The sequence below is a fragment of the Triplophysa rosa genome, unplaced genomic scaffold (assembly GCF_024868665.1).
Source record: "Triplophysa rosa unplaced genomic scaffold, Trosa_1v2 scaffold139_ERROPOS793776, whole genome shotgun sequence".
Lineage (NCBI taxonomy): Eukaryota > Metazoa > Chordata > Actinopteri > Cypriniformes > Nemacheilidae > Triplophysa > Triplophysa rosa.
Window position 1 is genome coordinate 426,522 of NW_026634143.1, and position 16,315 is coordinate 442,836.

A 16,315-nucleotide genomic window follows, 5' to 3' on the forward strand; every position below is an offset into this window, starting at 1 on the left:
TTGCATGGATGCATATATTGCCAGAAACAATTCGTTTGATGCATGCTCACAAGCAACACTGTATGCCTCATAAAGCAATCATACATATTTACACAGATATGCTAAAATTCCAAGCCCACGCACACTACATGTTACACATGACAGGATAATATTTGAAAGGGTTTGGAAAAATTTAGGGGCAGGATCTGCAACGTTTCTACCTTGCCTGCCTTCACATTGCTTCGGTTTGGGATAGGCAGGTTGGTGGTTTAAAGCCCTGTCCACCTTCTTACTTCTCATTGAACACAGGAGGACCCCTATGTGACAGCAGTATTCTCAAAACGGGTGTAGTAGTTAGTGCTTTGGGCATGACATTGGCAGGTAGGTGGTTTGAAGTCCCGGTCCTCTTTGACTTTGTTTCTCATTGAACATAGGAGAAACTCCCCTCACAGCAACATTCTTAGTTGTCATGAATGCACATATAGTGAAAAACAATAAGTTTGATCCCTGCTCACATGCAACACGGTTTGTCTCATCGAGCATTTATTCATATATACAGAGACATGCAAAACTGTCAAGGCCACACACTACATGTTACACATGACAGGATTATATTTAAAGCAGGTTGGAGGTAATTTTGGGACAGGATCTGTTTTTCATAACTGTCACGTTTCTACCCCCCTACTTTACTTTTTCAAGGGAAAAGTAATTAATTGACAGTAACTACATTACTTAGTAACTAGTTAACCCAACACTGTTTGTAAACCACATTTAGTCTCGTTTTTATTCGTCAACAAAATTGCATTATACATTTAATTAGTCATCGTCACATGACCAGCATTTACGTTGCATCTCGTCTCGTTTTCGTCACGTGATAAAGGTTCGTTGACGACGATATTTAGTCATAATTTTCGTTGAGGAACCATAAATTTAAAATTCTCTCAATACAGAAAAAGTAGTTTAACCACAATATTTGTTGTAATATTTCAGCTTTTACTGATGCATTTTTAAATCAAACGTAACTGTTAACATTAGTTGTACAACAAGAACTACCATGAATAAGTGTATTGACCATAAAGGAATAGGCCTAGTTCACCTTCAAAATAAAATGTTGTCATAATTTACACACCCTTATGTCATTTCAAACTTGTATGACTTTCTTTAGATATTTTGAAAAATGTTGGTAACAGAAAACCGTTGGTCCCTATTGACTTGCATTGGTTTCGTGTCCATATAAGCAGAGGTGGACAGTAACGAAAGTAAATTTGCCTGAGTACTGTACTTAAGTACACTTTTTGAGTATCTGTACTTTACTTGAGTATTACTTTTTCTGAGTACTTGTACTTTAACTTCACTACATTTGAAAGACAAATATCATACTTTTTACTCCACTACATTTATAAAAAGGTCCAAAAGTAGAAAATGGTTTCTATGCAGCGGGGTTTCCTGTGTGCGCAATTTATCTGGCTTGCGACTCTGCCAGGACCTTTTACTGTTCCAAGTATTTCAGTTTTTCTAAGCTCGCGTGTTTTCCGCAAGCTTTGAATGGCCATTTGGCAGATTTTTTTAACGCAAATCTGGCAACTCTGGGATCTTCCCCGCTAAACTAATGTAAACGTAGGCGCTGCTACACCATTATAGCGCTCTAAAAAGGCAAATAGAACAATAAAAGACGAAAAAGGCACATGTTAAAGTGTGGTGTAATCATCTGTGAGTTACGATCAGTCAAAGATCGTAGAAACATTGTCATGAAAATGATCGGCATAACGGCTAAACGGTATATAAGCATCACATACACCTTGAGCTACGCGTGCGTGTTAACTTCTGATCTGCTGCTTTATCATTTAAAGCGATTTGGAAAATGAATGATGTTTTTACTGAAGTAACTATAGTTGAAGTATTCCTGTTGAAATAAAAACATAGAACCCTGCCCAAAATACAACATAAAATGTAATGGATTTAATGGTTATAATGGGAATTGTACTATGGATACTTGTTGTCTACTTGTATGTGATGGATTTTATTGGATGGGATGGTAAATCCTATTTGAATAAAACCCAAAACAACTACAAAGAGGAATTTAATTAAAAATCTCATTCTAATTCAAAAATTCATTGTTTTTTTTCAGCAGGGATGGTATTTGCAGTAAAACCACAGTATCCACAAATTTACCATTTTCTAATATAGGAACCATACTCCAATTAATAATCTTTAGTAAAATCCACACCAACAAATACCATAGTTTCATTATACTAGCTATCGTTTATGTTTGTAGTTAAATTATGGTAATACAAATGGTAATAAATCCAACAAACACATGGCTTCTACACTTTACTATACAAGAACCTTACTACATACTGGCAAATTGCTGCTAAAACTGGTAAAGGGAATATACAAAATAAAAGAACACTGCTCATAAATACATATAGGACTAGGGGGCTAATGAGGATAATTAGGCTAAATGATCATACAGGATTATATCTAAACTAAACATATATGCTGCTAAACATATAAAACTCTTAAAGGAGTTGCTCACTGCAAAATTTGTCCCCCATTGACTTTCCATAGTAGGAATAAAAACTACTATGGAAAGTCAATGGGGGCAAATTTTGAAGTGAACTACTCCTTTAATACACACTGATACTGTGAGCTACTCGTGTATTCAGTAGGTTGCTTCAGAGGCATAAGGTATACGACAATAAAACAATGCACAACTGACATAAAGGAAATTACTTTTAATACTTGAGTACTTTTAAAAGCACGTACTTCTGTACTTTTACTAGTAAGAATCTGTCTTTACAACTTTTACTTGTAGTGGAGTAATATTTGACCAGTAGTATCTGTACTTTCACTCAAGTAAGGAAGTTGTGTACTTCGTCCACCTCTGTTAGGATGCTCTCTACTGCGATGGACCAACGAAACAACGGGCCTTACAAGCCTGTTTCATTTCGAATGCACCGATTGGAGTGTTTTTGAAGCTGCTCCCCAGCATCTGGACGAGCTCACAGAGACTGTAACATCATACATCAGTTTCTGTGAGGATTTGTGCATTCCTACCAGGACTTCCTTAAAATACAACAATGATAAACCATGGTTCTCAGCAAAACTCAGACAGATTCGCCAAGCCAAGGAGGATGCCTACAGAAAAGGGGACAAAGTCTTGTACAGACGAGTGGCTAAGAGAAACTACTCTAAAAAGTTGGAAAACCGGTTTTCAGCCAACGACCCTGCGTCTGTGTGGAAAGGCCTAAAGACATCACCAACTACAAGCCACCATCCCCCAATTTTGCAGGCAATCAACACCTGGTCAATGATCTGAATGACTTTTACTGCAGATTTGAAAATGCTAACTTTACACCTCACACCAACTCTGACATTCTCTCTACACAACACCTATCACCTTCAGTCACCCCACCTCCTGCACTTCAGATCAGTGAAGAGGATGTGTGCCGAGTCTTTAGGAAACAAAAGACAAGAAAAGCACCAGGCCCAGATGGTATCTCCCCAGCCTGTCTTAAAAGCTGTGCTATTCAACTGGCCTTCATCTTCTCACAGATCTTCAACAGATCACTGGAGCTGTCACAGTTCCTTCCTGTTTCAGCGCTCCACCATAATCCCCATCCCAAAGAAACCCAAAATCACAGGACTGAATGACTACAGACCCGTCGCTCTCACATCTGTGGTCATGAAGTCATTCGAGAGACTGGTACTGGCCTATCTGAAGGACATCACAGAACCCTTACTGGACCCCCTGCAGTTTGCCTACAGAGCAAACAGGTCTGTTGAGGATGCAGTTAACATGGGGCTGCATTTTGTCCTGAAACATCTGGATAGACCAGGGACCTATGTGAGGATCCTGTTTGTGGACTTCAGCTCGCTTTCAACACCATCATCCCATCACTGCTCCAGACAAAGTTAACCCAGCTATCTGTTCCTGGCTCTATCTGTCAGTGGATCACCAGCTTTCTGACAGACAGGCAGCAGTTAGTGAGAATGGGGAAACTCACATCCAGCACCCGCACAATCAGCACTGGCGCCCCCCAGGGGTGCGTTCTCTCCCCACTGCTCTTCTCCCTGTACACAAATGACTGCACTGCCCAGGACCCTTCTGTCAGACTTCTGAAGTTCGCAGACGACACCACACTCATTGGCCTCATCCAGGATGGTGATGAGTCTGCGTACAGACAGGAGGCTGAGCAGCTGGCTGTCTGGTGCAGTCATAACAACTTGGAGCTGAACACGCTTAAAACAGTGGAGACGATTGTGGACTTCAGGAGAAACCCCCCTGCACTCCCCCCTCTCACCATCATGAACAGCACTGTGGCAGCAGTGGAGTCATTCAGGTTCCTGGGCACCACCATCTCTCAGAACCTAAGTGGGACAATCACATTGGCTCCATTGCTAAAAAAGCCCAGCAAAGGTTGTACTTCTTACATCAGCTGAAGAAGTTCAACCTACCACAAACTCTATTAAAACAGTTTTACTCAGCTGTCATAGAGTCTGTCCTCTGCACATCCATCACTGTCTGGTTTGGCTCAGCCACAAATCAGACATCAGAAGACTACAGAGGACGGTTCGGACTGCTGAGAAGATCATTGGTGCTCCCCTGCCCACCCTCCAAGAACTGTATACATCCAGAGTGAGGAAAAGGGCTCAGAAAATCACCCTGGACCTCTCACATCCAAGCCATCATCCCTTCACAATGCTGCCGTCTGGTCGGTGCTACAGAGCACTGAGCACCAAAACAACCAGACACAAAAACAGCTTCTTCCCTCAGGCCATCTACCTCTTGAACAGTTCAATGTTTTTACACACCGTGCAATTAATAACTCTGTGCAATATTAATTATATCCTCCAGATAATACACTATCTATTTTTATACAACTTTTTCTGTAAATTATATTTCATTCATTCTGCTGTATATAGCACATACCTTGTACTACAATAGTCTATTCTTATTTTTTACTTTACATACATACATAGCTTTACACTCTTTATATCTTTATCTTATGTTTATTGTATTGTATTTCTTAATTTTTTATACCCATAGGCCTTTATTTAAATCATTGTGTACTGTATTCTATTGTGTTATGGTCTCTGTGTACTGTTGTTGCTGTTTCTGTGTTCTGGATGCTCCTGTCACCAAAACAAATTCCTTGTATGTGCAAACATACTTGGCAATAAAGCTCTTTCTGATTTCTGATGTAAATATGTGCGTGTAAAACTGTGTGCGCACATTTCTATTCCTATTCTGCGTATACGCAACGGCTATAAATGAGGCCCCAGGTGTGTTGGAGCAGGCTGGAGTTAAACTCTTCTGCACGCCAGTCAATCTCCAAAGGCAGTGCTGACAATCTATGAGTTAAAGTGTTTTTGAATATCATGATGATATGTTTGTTTAGGTACGTTCACTCCATGTCAAAATGACAGTGTCAAATGATAGTTTAGTTACTGCATATTATTTCAGTCACGAACCATTACATAAAACATATTTGATGTTGTCAACATCATTCCACAAACAGGAAGTATGCAGACGATGCAGACAGGAAGTGAGTTGTTATTCACGAGGTTCTGAAAACTCTAGAAATACAGTATATGTATGTGCACTCATTCAATGCTCTAAAAATAGACTGTAGAAAATGGAGCACAGGTTTGGCAGCTGAAGGTCTGAGAAGAAAAAAGGCATTATAGCTGCCAACAAGCTATGCGTTAATGTGAGAAAAGAACCTCATGTCATGTGCTGTAGAGATCAAACTCACCTCCGATGCCTGGCCGAAAGTTTCGAGCGTAGCCTTTCATTAAATCATCCAGATTTGGCAACCAGGATATCTCAATGTCTGTACCCACATAGTCACCTATGTCACTCAGCATGGCTCTAGAGAAACAAAGCACAAATCAAATCTTCACTTTACAAACGTTTGCTCTTTTGTCTTCTCTTGATAAATGTCATATTGAAACGCATGATTTACAGGCTTGATCTTTTCAAGTGTTTAAAGACTGATCTTAAGGATGGAACGTCATACGTTGTACATCCAGTTAGGTTGAAAATTGTCCACAGTCTTTAATTGATTTCTAAGCTTGTTTCTCAGCTTCGCCACCAAATATCGACCAGATAATTGTACCTAAACCAAATATTCTAATGTAGTCAAGTAGTTGACAGACAAACGCAGAGTGTTTGACTAAAGGTGAAAAGTAAGTAATGACATCTCATCAGATGACTGTGACCTGGTTCATGTTTCTGTACTCCAGTAATTCTGAGCCAAATAGTCTCATTTTGCTGAGATCTATTTTGTCACAAAGGAGAATGACGTCTTTTGGCCCTGTATCAGATTTTACCCTCTTTTTTAACTGGATCAGTGGAACCTCATTCACATGAACAGGAGGACATCCCACATCATGTCCTGTGACTTGAGGTCAGTAACCTGCCGATGATCGTGTTCATAGGTGTTTGTTTGTGAGGTGCTCCGCCAGCCTTTTTATTGATTTATTTCAAAAATAAATCAATTTCTTTTTATTTATACTTTTTATTAAATGTATTAAGATTTCAAAAAAATAAGTTACTCAACGTGTGTTCAGGAGGAGTCCACCCATCTAATCCTCTCATTATTATCAGTGTACAAAAACAGGCTTAGGATGAGTCTTCTAAAACTACACATACGGTAGCTGAATTTAAATGACAAGAAAAACATCAAACCAAAACGAACAGTTCTTTATGGACTACTGCTGACTACCGTTGATTATAAATCAATTGTTCATGTGGGTCATTGTTGTTTTTATTCATGTGCTCTCATCATCTATCATTAAAAACAAACAACAAGCGTGATTTGGGGTTTTCAAATCGATTGTTTCTTTGCTCCTAGAAATGTATAAAAAGGGTAAAAAGGCCTACTGGATTTAATTTTAAATTAAGGCAATAATATAGGAATTTGATTTTAAAAACTTGAAACTTTGATCTTTCGCATAAGACAGCTGAAAGAGTTTGGTCACAGGAACATTTTATGTTACTGTATGTTGGACATGACAGTATACAATAGCCACATATGTTGAGCTTGTTTGCATCCTTTATCATCCACTCAAATATACACAAATATACAGTAGATATCTGTAAGATCATGAGAAATGGTGCAAATTTTTGTCAGGTACTGTATTTATGCAAGAGGCCTCTGTGTTATAAAATGATTGATAACACGCATCCCTGTCATTCATTTTACCCTTCCTGTCACTTCCTTCTCTTATAAAAAAATGAATGACATTTAATATAGTGCAGACCTCATTTTTTCATGAAGTACTAAAGCTCCTGTAGTAAACCCATAGTTAAAGGGATAGTTTACCCAAAAATCTATATTTTGTCATTTTCTACTCACCCGCATGACGTTCTACACGCTTCAAGACCTCCCAGCGTCTTCAGAACACAAATTAAGATATATTTTGATGGCATCCGAGAGCTTCCAGGCCTCCTCATAGTAGTAAAGACATCGTTAAAATGGTCCATCTGATCATAGTGGGTTTTGTGAACGTGCGTCGGAGACTCACAGAAAAGCGAAGAATAATATGTTTCTATGTAATTCTCGTCGCTTCAAAAAATGAAGTTGAACCACTATGATCATATGGATGTCTTTAGTACTTTTCAGGACGTTGACCGTGAGAATTACTATGAGTGGGCCTGGAAGCTCCCAGATGTCATCAAAAAAATCTTCATTTGTGTTCCAAAGACGCATGGAGGACTTGAAGCGTGTAGAACATCATGTGGGTGAGTAGAAAAATATTTGAATATAGTAACCTTGTTTTTTATTGTCAAATGTTTTATGTTCACGTTATTTATGACTAACACCCATACTAACCTAACAGAGAGATAACTGAAGTAAACATGACCATGTAAAAATGAAGTGGCCTTGAGGAAAGTGTCTCTTTAAATAAACTAAGATAACTAAGATAAGAATGTGGTTGTGTCATAAGAGGAGGATGATACCTGGTGAGCTCACAGCATCCGCAGAATATCACATTACCCTTAAAACACAAAACTGATCCTGTCACCACCTTCACAGAGAAACATTACGTGTGCGTGCGCGCGTGAGTGATACACCGCATGTGATCAGGCAAAAGCTAGAAATGCAATGACATCTAACGTTACAGCATGACAGTGTGTGTAGAATTTCAAACCGTCCACTATTTAACAGTGTTCTTCTCGTGTATGTGTGATCTGTATCTTGAACATTTGACTTGTTATGCAACAACGAGTGATCTGTGTTGTTTGACTGTATTTTTAAAGCGGATTATTAAAATCCACTGCGCCCACCACAAGGTCAGACAGCGCGGAAATCAGATCAGAGATCATCTTAAATAAAGATTGAGGTAAACAATACTGATATATAACATTGGGACTGTGACTTTAGCTCGTATGAATATTCATGGATAGGTCACAGTTATGTAGATGAAGGACACGCGCATCCTCACCTGGCCGATCTGTTTCCCATCATCCACCCCAACCACAAGATCCACGAGGAAAAACACAACACGTCCATTATGCGCAAATATCATTGAAATATCACAAAAATGTGAATCATTTACAGTTCGTGTCCTAATATCCCGACCGCACAGAAAACGCCATGCATCTCTCTCTCTCTCTCTCTCTCTCACGCGCGCGCGCATTGTGATGTCCGATTCGCGATCACTCGAGTCGGTTCATTGAAAATGATTCAATCGAACGATTCTCTTGATTGGTGACATGTTGGAACCATAGGCACTTCAACATTTCGCGAGTTTTTTCTTTTAATAAAATGTATCTGAAAGAAAACATCATCAATAAGATCGAATTGTAGTAATTACTCAAACTAATACAAATATAACTTATAACAAAATAAACAAAGTACAGGTAAAATGCTTCGCGTTACTCTTTTACACAGAAGATTCATAAGAATCGGTGAATCGTGTGAAGTGTATCGCACTCGTCAGCGCTGCTGAGCAATGTCATTCCTCCTCTCCGTTCGCATCAGATTAAAATCCTCCACACACACACACACACAGGCACACCCCGCACGATCAAACACCATCTCTTATATAACTCCAGCACTCATTTGCAGTCATCCTTTAACTCTTTACTGCTTTAAAAGCATCATTTATTAGGCTACTGTATAATTTCCACAGAACACTGAATACGGTACTCTACCCTCATTTATGAATCGACCCTTTATCTGTTACATTCTATAACTGTTCAATCTTTTTCAAAACGTTTCCTTAATAATGTGAAATGTGAATGTTTGATGGTTTCGGGCAGTGCTCGAATTGAATCAAGTCTTATGCCCCCATAAGACTTGATTCAATTCAGTCCGCTCCATAAGACTTTTTTTGGTGGGGGTTAGTCTCGCAATATACAATTTATACAAAATACACAATATATTTGATCATAATATGCATAAATATACTATTTATTAAAAACAGGCTCACATAAAATAACAGGCTTCTTTTACTGTATTTTGGATCAAATCACTGCAGGCTTGGTGAACAGAAAGGACTTTTGAACAGTACGTCCAACACAATAATTCTAGCATTATTTACCAATGTAGTATTTACTATTTTCCCTAAAAACAACTGGATGATTGACACTTTTTGATAATAATGTTTGTTCCAAAAGACTTGCTTAAATGCAAGAAACTAGTTTATTAGATATTAAAAGTATAAATCGTGACAAGACCGGCTGTCAGTCTGTGTGTTAGTGTTGTTGGGATTTTTCAACGATTTCAGTGCAGATTACATAGTTACATCCAGTAGGTGGCGGCAAGGGACTGTTATGAGTGAGTCCGTCAGTCAGCAGACTATTCAACCATTTCAGTCCAAAAGTCTGCTTTATTCAGGAAGTAACTATGGCTATCAATATGTCAATCATTGCTACTGTATTTCAAGAGTGAATCCCGCATTTATATGCCGATGTAATTCCCGAAACTTTGCAGCGTGTATGTGGCCGTTGGTCTTAGCAGCATGAAAAACAAGTTTTATACAATTCTGAATGGATTCTATACACAGAAACACTCCCTTTATAATTACTAAAAAGCTGTCACTCATCTTCATCGAGATCTCTAGCACCCCAGAACCAGGCCTAATAATAATTCACGCAAGGAATACAAAAGCCCCGACATGGAGTTGATAAATATGGTGGAAAGATATGTATAGAGAGAAAACTAGCTTCCTCTTCCCGACTGTGAGTGGATGTTTATTATTCTCCATGTTTTAGCTGAAGTTAGCTTCACCGGAGCGACGCCAATCAAGCAGTCATGTCACAATTTCCTGGGCATAACGTTTAAAATTTAAAGAGACATGACAACTAACCCATAAACAAACTTAATATAAATTATTGTAAATAACTAATTCACAAAATTTACCATATCCATTGCATGAATTTAATCACATTTGTCATTATCATTTTTACTCAAATAGAAATATCTGATGGACCCCCTAAGTCTATTTTTTACTTCTTATGGGGGTCCCTAATGCCTTATGGGGGGTCCCGGAACCCCCCAGCCCCCCTTCAATTCGAGCACTGGTTTTGGGTAGTTTTCTGTGTTGTAGCAGCAGTTGGGAAGCCTGTACATGTACTTAGATGTAGCCCGCATCCCTGTTTCTATGGAAACACGGCAGAGAGAGGCAGGTTTACTCCAGAAAGTTGAAGGCTTGGTAATGCACACCAATACTGTCATACAGCCAAGAGCTTGCCTTTTCACACGAGACAAACAATCAATTCACAGAAGATGAGGAGTGTAATATGGGGTAAGATCTTTTGACACGCAAAATCTCACAGGATACACAATTAAACATCCATATAGAAAATTATTAGCCTATACAGTATATTGCCACAGGTATGTTGTTATGTTCTTGATGTAGAAGCACAGATGTGTGTGAGAGCCGTGATACAACAGTGATATGGACTTTATGATGGGTTGTGTGTGTGTGTGTGTGTGTGTGTGTGGCTGGAGGTTCACTCTCACTTTTCAGACTACAGTTTACACGTTGCTGTCTACTGTCTTAACGGTTAAACAAGAATAAATGAATATTTCCCACCTGTCTAGGGTGGGGATGGCAAAATAATCACCCTTTTATATCGCGGTATAAGCAATAATGTTGTCAGCTTTATACATTAAAGTATCATGTCATGCATTCTGACTTCTTTACACTGTTAAACGTGCTGGCTTCTCATGCTGAACATGGTCAACTTGTTATAAAATGAAATGGACGTATGACGTAGTATTACTGTGCTCGATACACTCCCCCAGCACTCCAACTTGTTTCGGAAAGTTTTTTATAAGTCTGGATCCCTGTTTCGTAACAGGGATCCTATTCCTTTTATTGGGCAATTCTCCCTGAAAAGCACGCCCATGTAAATGTAATTGTGTTTTTCCAGAAATAATCATACTGCTGTATCTCCAGAAGAAAGACAAGGTGAAATTTAGCATGTAGAAGTTCCATTAATTCTCTTCGGAGGCAGCGTTTCAAGGCAGGAAGGCATCAAGGCATGTCCGAATTCAATATTTGCTTCGCTTCCTGTCTCCTGAGATGCCTTCATCACATCGTTTTTCAAGGCAGCATAGATGTATCCTTCGCTGCCTTCGATATCCCACAATTCTATTCGTGTGTGTCAGTGTAGGAGGGGCGTCGTCAGTGAGCTAAACAAAAAAAAGGTGTCCGGATAGTTTTTGTATTAAATGTAAGTTTTCTTTTAACTTTGTAAAGCATTTTTAGAGTGAAGATAATATTGTGTAGAGGGTAATTATTATCGCCAATACACTTTCTATATTTATCTACTGTATGTAATTGTTTTGAATGGGTCTTCTGAGGATAGCACTGCGTTTATAAGGGCCAAAGGGCTGCAAATGAAAAGTAGCCTATTTCGGAGGGCATAAAAACAGTGCGTTGTGTGGCTGGATGTAAGTTGTCCATGTCCACTATCATTTTTGTCATTTATCTTTCTTTAAAAAAGAAATGTCTCTTTGTGAGATCACATTGTTAGATTGCCCACGTTCCTTTAATTGTTTTCTGTTTCTCTTTAAGACAAGCGCTTCAGGAGTTCAGTTTTTGATCTGGTCGACCTTGGTGTACTTCTCTCTCATTTACAAAACTGTGTTGGTCTCAGAGGCACCAGTTTAGATTGGTTTAGATCTTTTTTTACGAATCGTAAGATTTCTGTGCATATTGGACAAAACTCTACTTCTACTGCTCCTTTGACTCATGATGTTCCACAGGGCTCCATTTTATCTCCAACTCTTTTCTTGTTCTATATATTGCCAGTGGGTTCAATTTTCCAGAGATATGGAGTTTCATTCCACCTATATGCAGATGATGTGCAATTGTACCTTCCCTTTTAATCTAATGATAAAAATCTAATTGGAGCTCTGCACTCATGTATGAAGGAATTGAAATCATAGTTAACAAATAATTCCTTGACTTTAAACGAAGAAAAAACGGAAGTCATTTTATTCGGACATAGTGACGCTTTTAATGCTGGCAATCATGACCTGTCTTCTGTCTCAATATAAGCAGGTAAATGGAGTGGTCAAACCGTGTTTTTTCCACCTTCGTCGCCTGGCTAAACTCAAAACTTTTCTGTGAAGAATGTTAGCTACATAGCACATTTGCAGTCACCCAAAACACAACACATGGACGTGAATGTGTTTAGTAACCAACAAAAATAATTGTATGTATATTTTTGGAAACACACTTGCGACCAGGCATTGTGCTTTGTGTAATAGGTGCAATCACTAATTTACACTCAACTCGCTATGAGAATAGTGCCTAGCATAGTAACTATACAGTAGATACCGATAACATTAGTCTACTTTTGACCATAAAACAATTATTGTGGTTTGGTAGTCATCGTTTACAAGCATAACACTAAATTTGTGACGAGGCACGATCATGCTACGTAAGCTATTGAGACCGGGCAACATTACATAATCTCTAGTCTACATTTCGGTTATAAATTGTAAACCAGTAACGTTAGTGCACCAATAAACAACCTGAGCACAGCCAAATAACTAATAAGCTCAAAAGTACAGGACAGTAAGAAAAGATGTACATGTAGCCCAGTAGAAAAATGACAAGTACAAAATGAGTAACCAGACTAACTGTTTCAGTCAATTTGATTTGTTTTACAATGTTACCTTTTTCTATTGCTGTACAGGGGAAAATATGTGTGGTTATCACTGTTAACCTGTTTAAATTACTGTTATTGTTTAATGTTTGTTTTTCATTCTTTTAAGTTTGAGTAAAATGTTTTTCATGCTCACTGGTATGTCACGTGGAGATGGAGGGGGTTGTTTAAAAAGAGAGAGACGCAAGGAGAAGGAATAGAGAGCACATGGGGAAAAGAAGTGAATTGGGATCGACATATATGTGAACAACATTTTGGTAAAGTGCTATCCAGTATATTGGGGTGACTAATCCTTAAGAATTACCCGGATAGATCTGTGTGCTGAACAGTACTTTGGCTAAAAGTGCTATACAGACTTTCCAGTGACTCTCGGGGGTAGCGGCTAACGGCTAGCGCCTGCGCTTCGACCGAGAGGAGACCGCATGTGACTCTACAGAGAGACCGGGATTGTGTTTGTTTGCTGGCTGAGCGGACTAAGGACACAATTTGGGAACGTGATAGGGGACCAATGGATCTGTTTCGTTGGGTCCGGGTGAGCGCTTAGAGTGGATGCCACGGAGAGCATACGCTCTAATCATCGGAGCACATTGAGACGGAAGCGCTGACGTGACCGGCGGGGTTTGCATAACTTTTGCGGTGAGCTCATTGTTTTATTTGTGCTCTTCAGAGTGAAGCAGCCATTTATTTCAGGCTACAACGATCCCAAGCTCCGATTCAGGCCTGCAACATGAACATTGGGGATTTGTTTTACAGTTAAAGGGCCGGCTTTTGGTTGCTGGGTTTACAATACTGAGTATTGTTATTGACTATTATCTACAGCTGTGATTGTTTTAATTATAATTTGTATCGTGTATGTATTTATTCATTGTTTGTCATTAAACGTTGGCCATTTCAGTTAGTTTGTGGTTCATTTTCTCACTACACTGTTAAACCTTCTATTTTCTTTTTAAATCAGGAATTCAGGTTAGCCTCCCCCACTGACTTATCTTAGGAGGCGCTACATACACATAAGACTTTCAAATCCAGTAGCAGGAAGGCTAACGTTAGGGCTCCATACGTTTTGCAACCCGTTGCCTCTTCCAGTTCGCGCCACCGAGTGTAAGTCCGTAAGATCTTGATTTGTGTTCAGGCTCGTGTCTGATCACTCTCTCTCTTTTCCTCTGTTTTTTTTGCTGGTTCTGCCATGGTGATAGTTTGGAGACTTGCATTGAACTAGATCGTTTCGTCTTATTGTTAGCTGTTGGCTAACTTCACCCAGGCTACGAGTAAAATGTGACGTATGCCATAAAGCAGGTGATGGGCGGGGCTTGTGAACCTACCCGCACACCAAAGTTACAAGTGTGATTTCAGCCAATAGAGGGCTGCTTAGGTAGCAGCGGTAATAAAAGTTTTCCAGTTAAGAGTTGTCCTACCACTAAAATAATTTTAGAGAGATTATTTTAAGGTCGAAAAACTCCCTAGTGTTGCTTTAATTCGAGCAGTTTGCACCGTTTCAATGTTCTGCAAATAAAAAGGAGAAATGTTGTCACTAGTTCCCAGAATGAAGTGAAAAGATCATTTTACTTAAACGCAGGATGGGTGGTCCTGCCCAGAATCATTTTTTGTCATGTTGGTTGGAAATCTCTTTACATCCTTATAGCAATCAAGAAGTATAGTGGTTAAATAATATTTGTATAATTATATATCGTCTGTGAAAGGCGTAGGACCAAAAAACGTTCGCCCAATCAAAACGTTCTGGCCGAACGCTGTGACTGGTCATGTGTACATTTTCAGCCAACGTATTTGGCATACCACTGCGCACCTTGTTCACACAGACATCATACGTCATCAGCGCGCTCACGTCCGCTGTGTCAATGTAGGGAAAATGGCAGACAATCAGCAACAATCAAACTTTCCTGCTGAACCGACAACAAGTAAATCTACAAAACGAAAGTCAGTTTTTGAAAGAGCAGTGAGGAAAAAACGTCTTGATCATGAAAGAGGAAAAATTGGAATTAATATCTGTTCAGCTTTTACATGATGTAGACCGCTCCCTGCCAGAGGGTCTGAAAGACGATACCATGGTTGCTCTCTTTCTTTTGGATAGGTATGTACATGCTTCCAGAAGAATTTAATGGATTTCGTTTGTAATTCGTTACGTGGATTTACGAAATACATTCATGTGTTTGGAGGAGGCGTGGCTTTAGATGGCGAAATGCAAAGAGGGTGGGATTATAATTTCAACGTTAGCAGGCTAAATTTAGCACCTTTCCAAATCAACCAGTCCACCTTTAAATATGTACCCATTAATTTAGTAAATTTAGAAAAACTCAGAATAAATATAATAATGTATAATAATAATAATATGTATGTGTGTGCCTAAATGTGAATTTCTTGGTTATTACAATGATGGTTATTACAATCATAATAAGACAATCAAACAGGTGAAACGCTATACCAATTTATCCATTTACAAGCAGCTGGATTTAGACAGTCAAAAGAAATTATGCATAAAATGAAAAAAAAATGAGAGAAAGAAATGAAGATATCTTGTGATACTAAGAGTTTTTATTACGTACCCCTCACTTATGAATATAGTTCAAAGTAATTACAAATGATTGTTAAAATGACTTAATTGAAAGGACTGGTTTTCCAAGATTAAACCATAACATGTTAAAACAATGACGGAAGTAACAATAAAAAAAACGCTACTAAAATTATGTGATTTGTCATATACACATTATACAGTAGTAAAATACAATCTACATTGCTTATTTCAGTAGTACATAACCATAAACCAATCAAAGTGTTTGGCACAAGAACGGCAGCAGTGGTCTTCAGTGTTTAACCCCCAAACCATACCTAACATGCAGCATAAATGCATTTTATTTCTGGTCACCATCAGATGGTCTCAGGACAGACGTTGGGCGGAGCTTATTTGCTCAATGAGGTAAGCGTTGCTGGGGGAGCCGAGATAGAGATGCATCATTATTTTCGTCCTATGGACTGGTGCAGCTGGAAAAAGTTGCTGTCAAAGTTCCAGAATATCTTTAGGGTCTGTTCTTAATTTGCATACGATACTTTACACATGTATCATTATGAATTGTTTGTTTTTTTATATATATATATATATATATTAACAACAGCCTTAACATGTAGACAGAGGAATTCTCTCAGACTGTTTACATCTGAAGCTTTAAGAGTGAACAAAGTATATTT

General features: G+C 38.8%; 1 protein-coding gene across 1 annotated transcript in view; it reads right to left on the bottom strand.

The window, feature by feature from the left end:
• The window catches only part of gabrd (gamma-aminobutyric acid type A receptor subunit delta), a 31,041-nt gene extending 22,420 nt beyond the window's left edge, over positions 1 to 8,621 (bottom strand). The window contains exons 1-2 of the mRNA XM_057326823.1: positions 8,434 to 8,621; positions 5,739 to 5,854 (exon numbers count right to left, since the gene is read on the bottom strand). Coding sequence (XP_057182806.1) covers positions 5,739 to 5,854; positions 8,434 to 8,501 — 184 coding nt within the window. The 5' untranslated portion in view covers positions 8,502 to 8,621. The remainder of the gene's footprint in view (positions 1 to 5,738; positions 5,855 to 8,433) is intronic.
• Between the last annotated feature and the right edge of the window lie 7,694 nt (positions 8,622 to 16,315).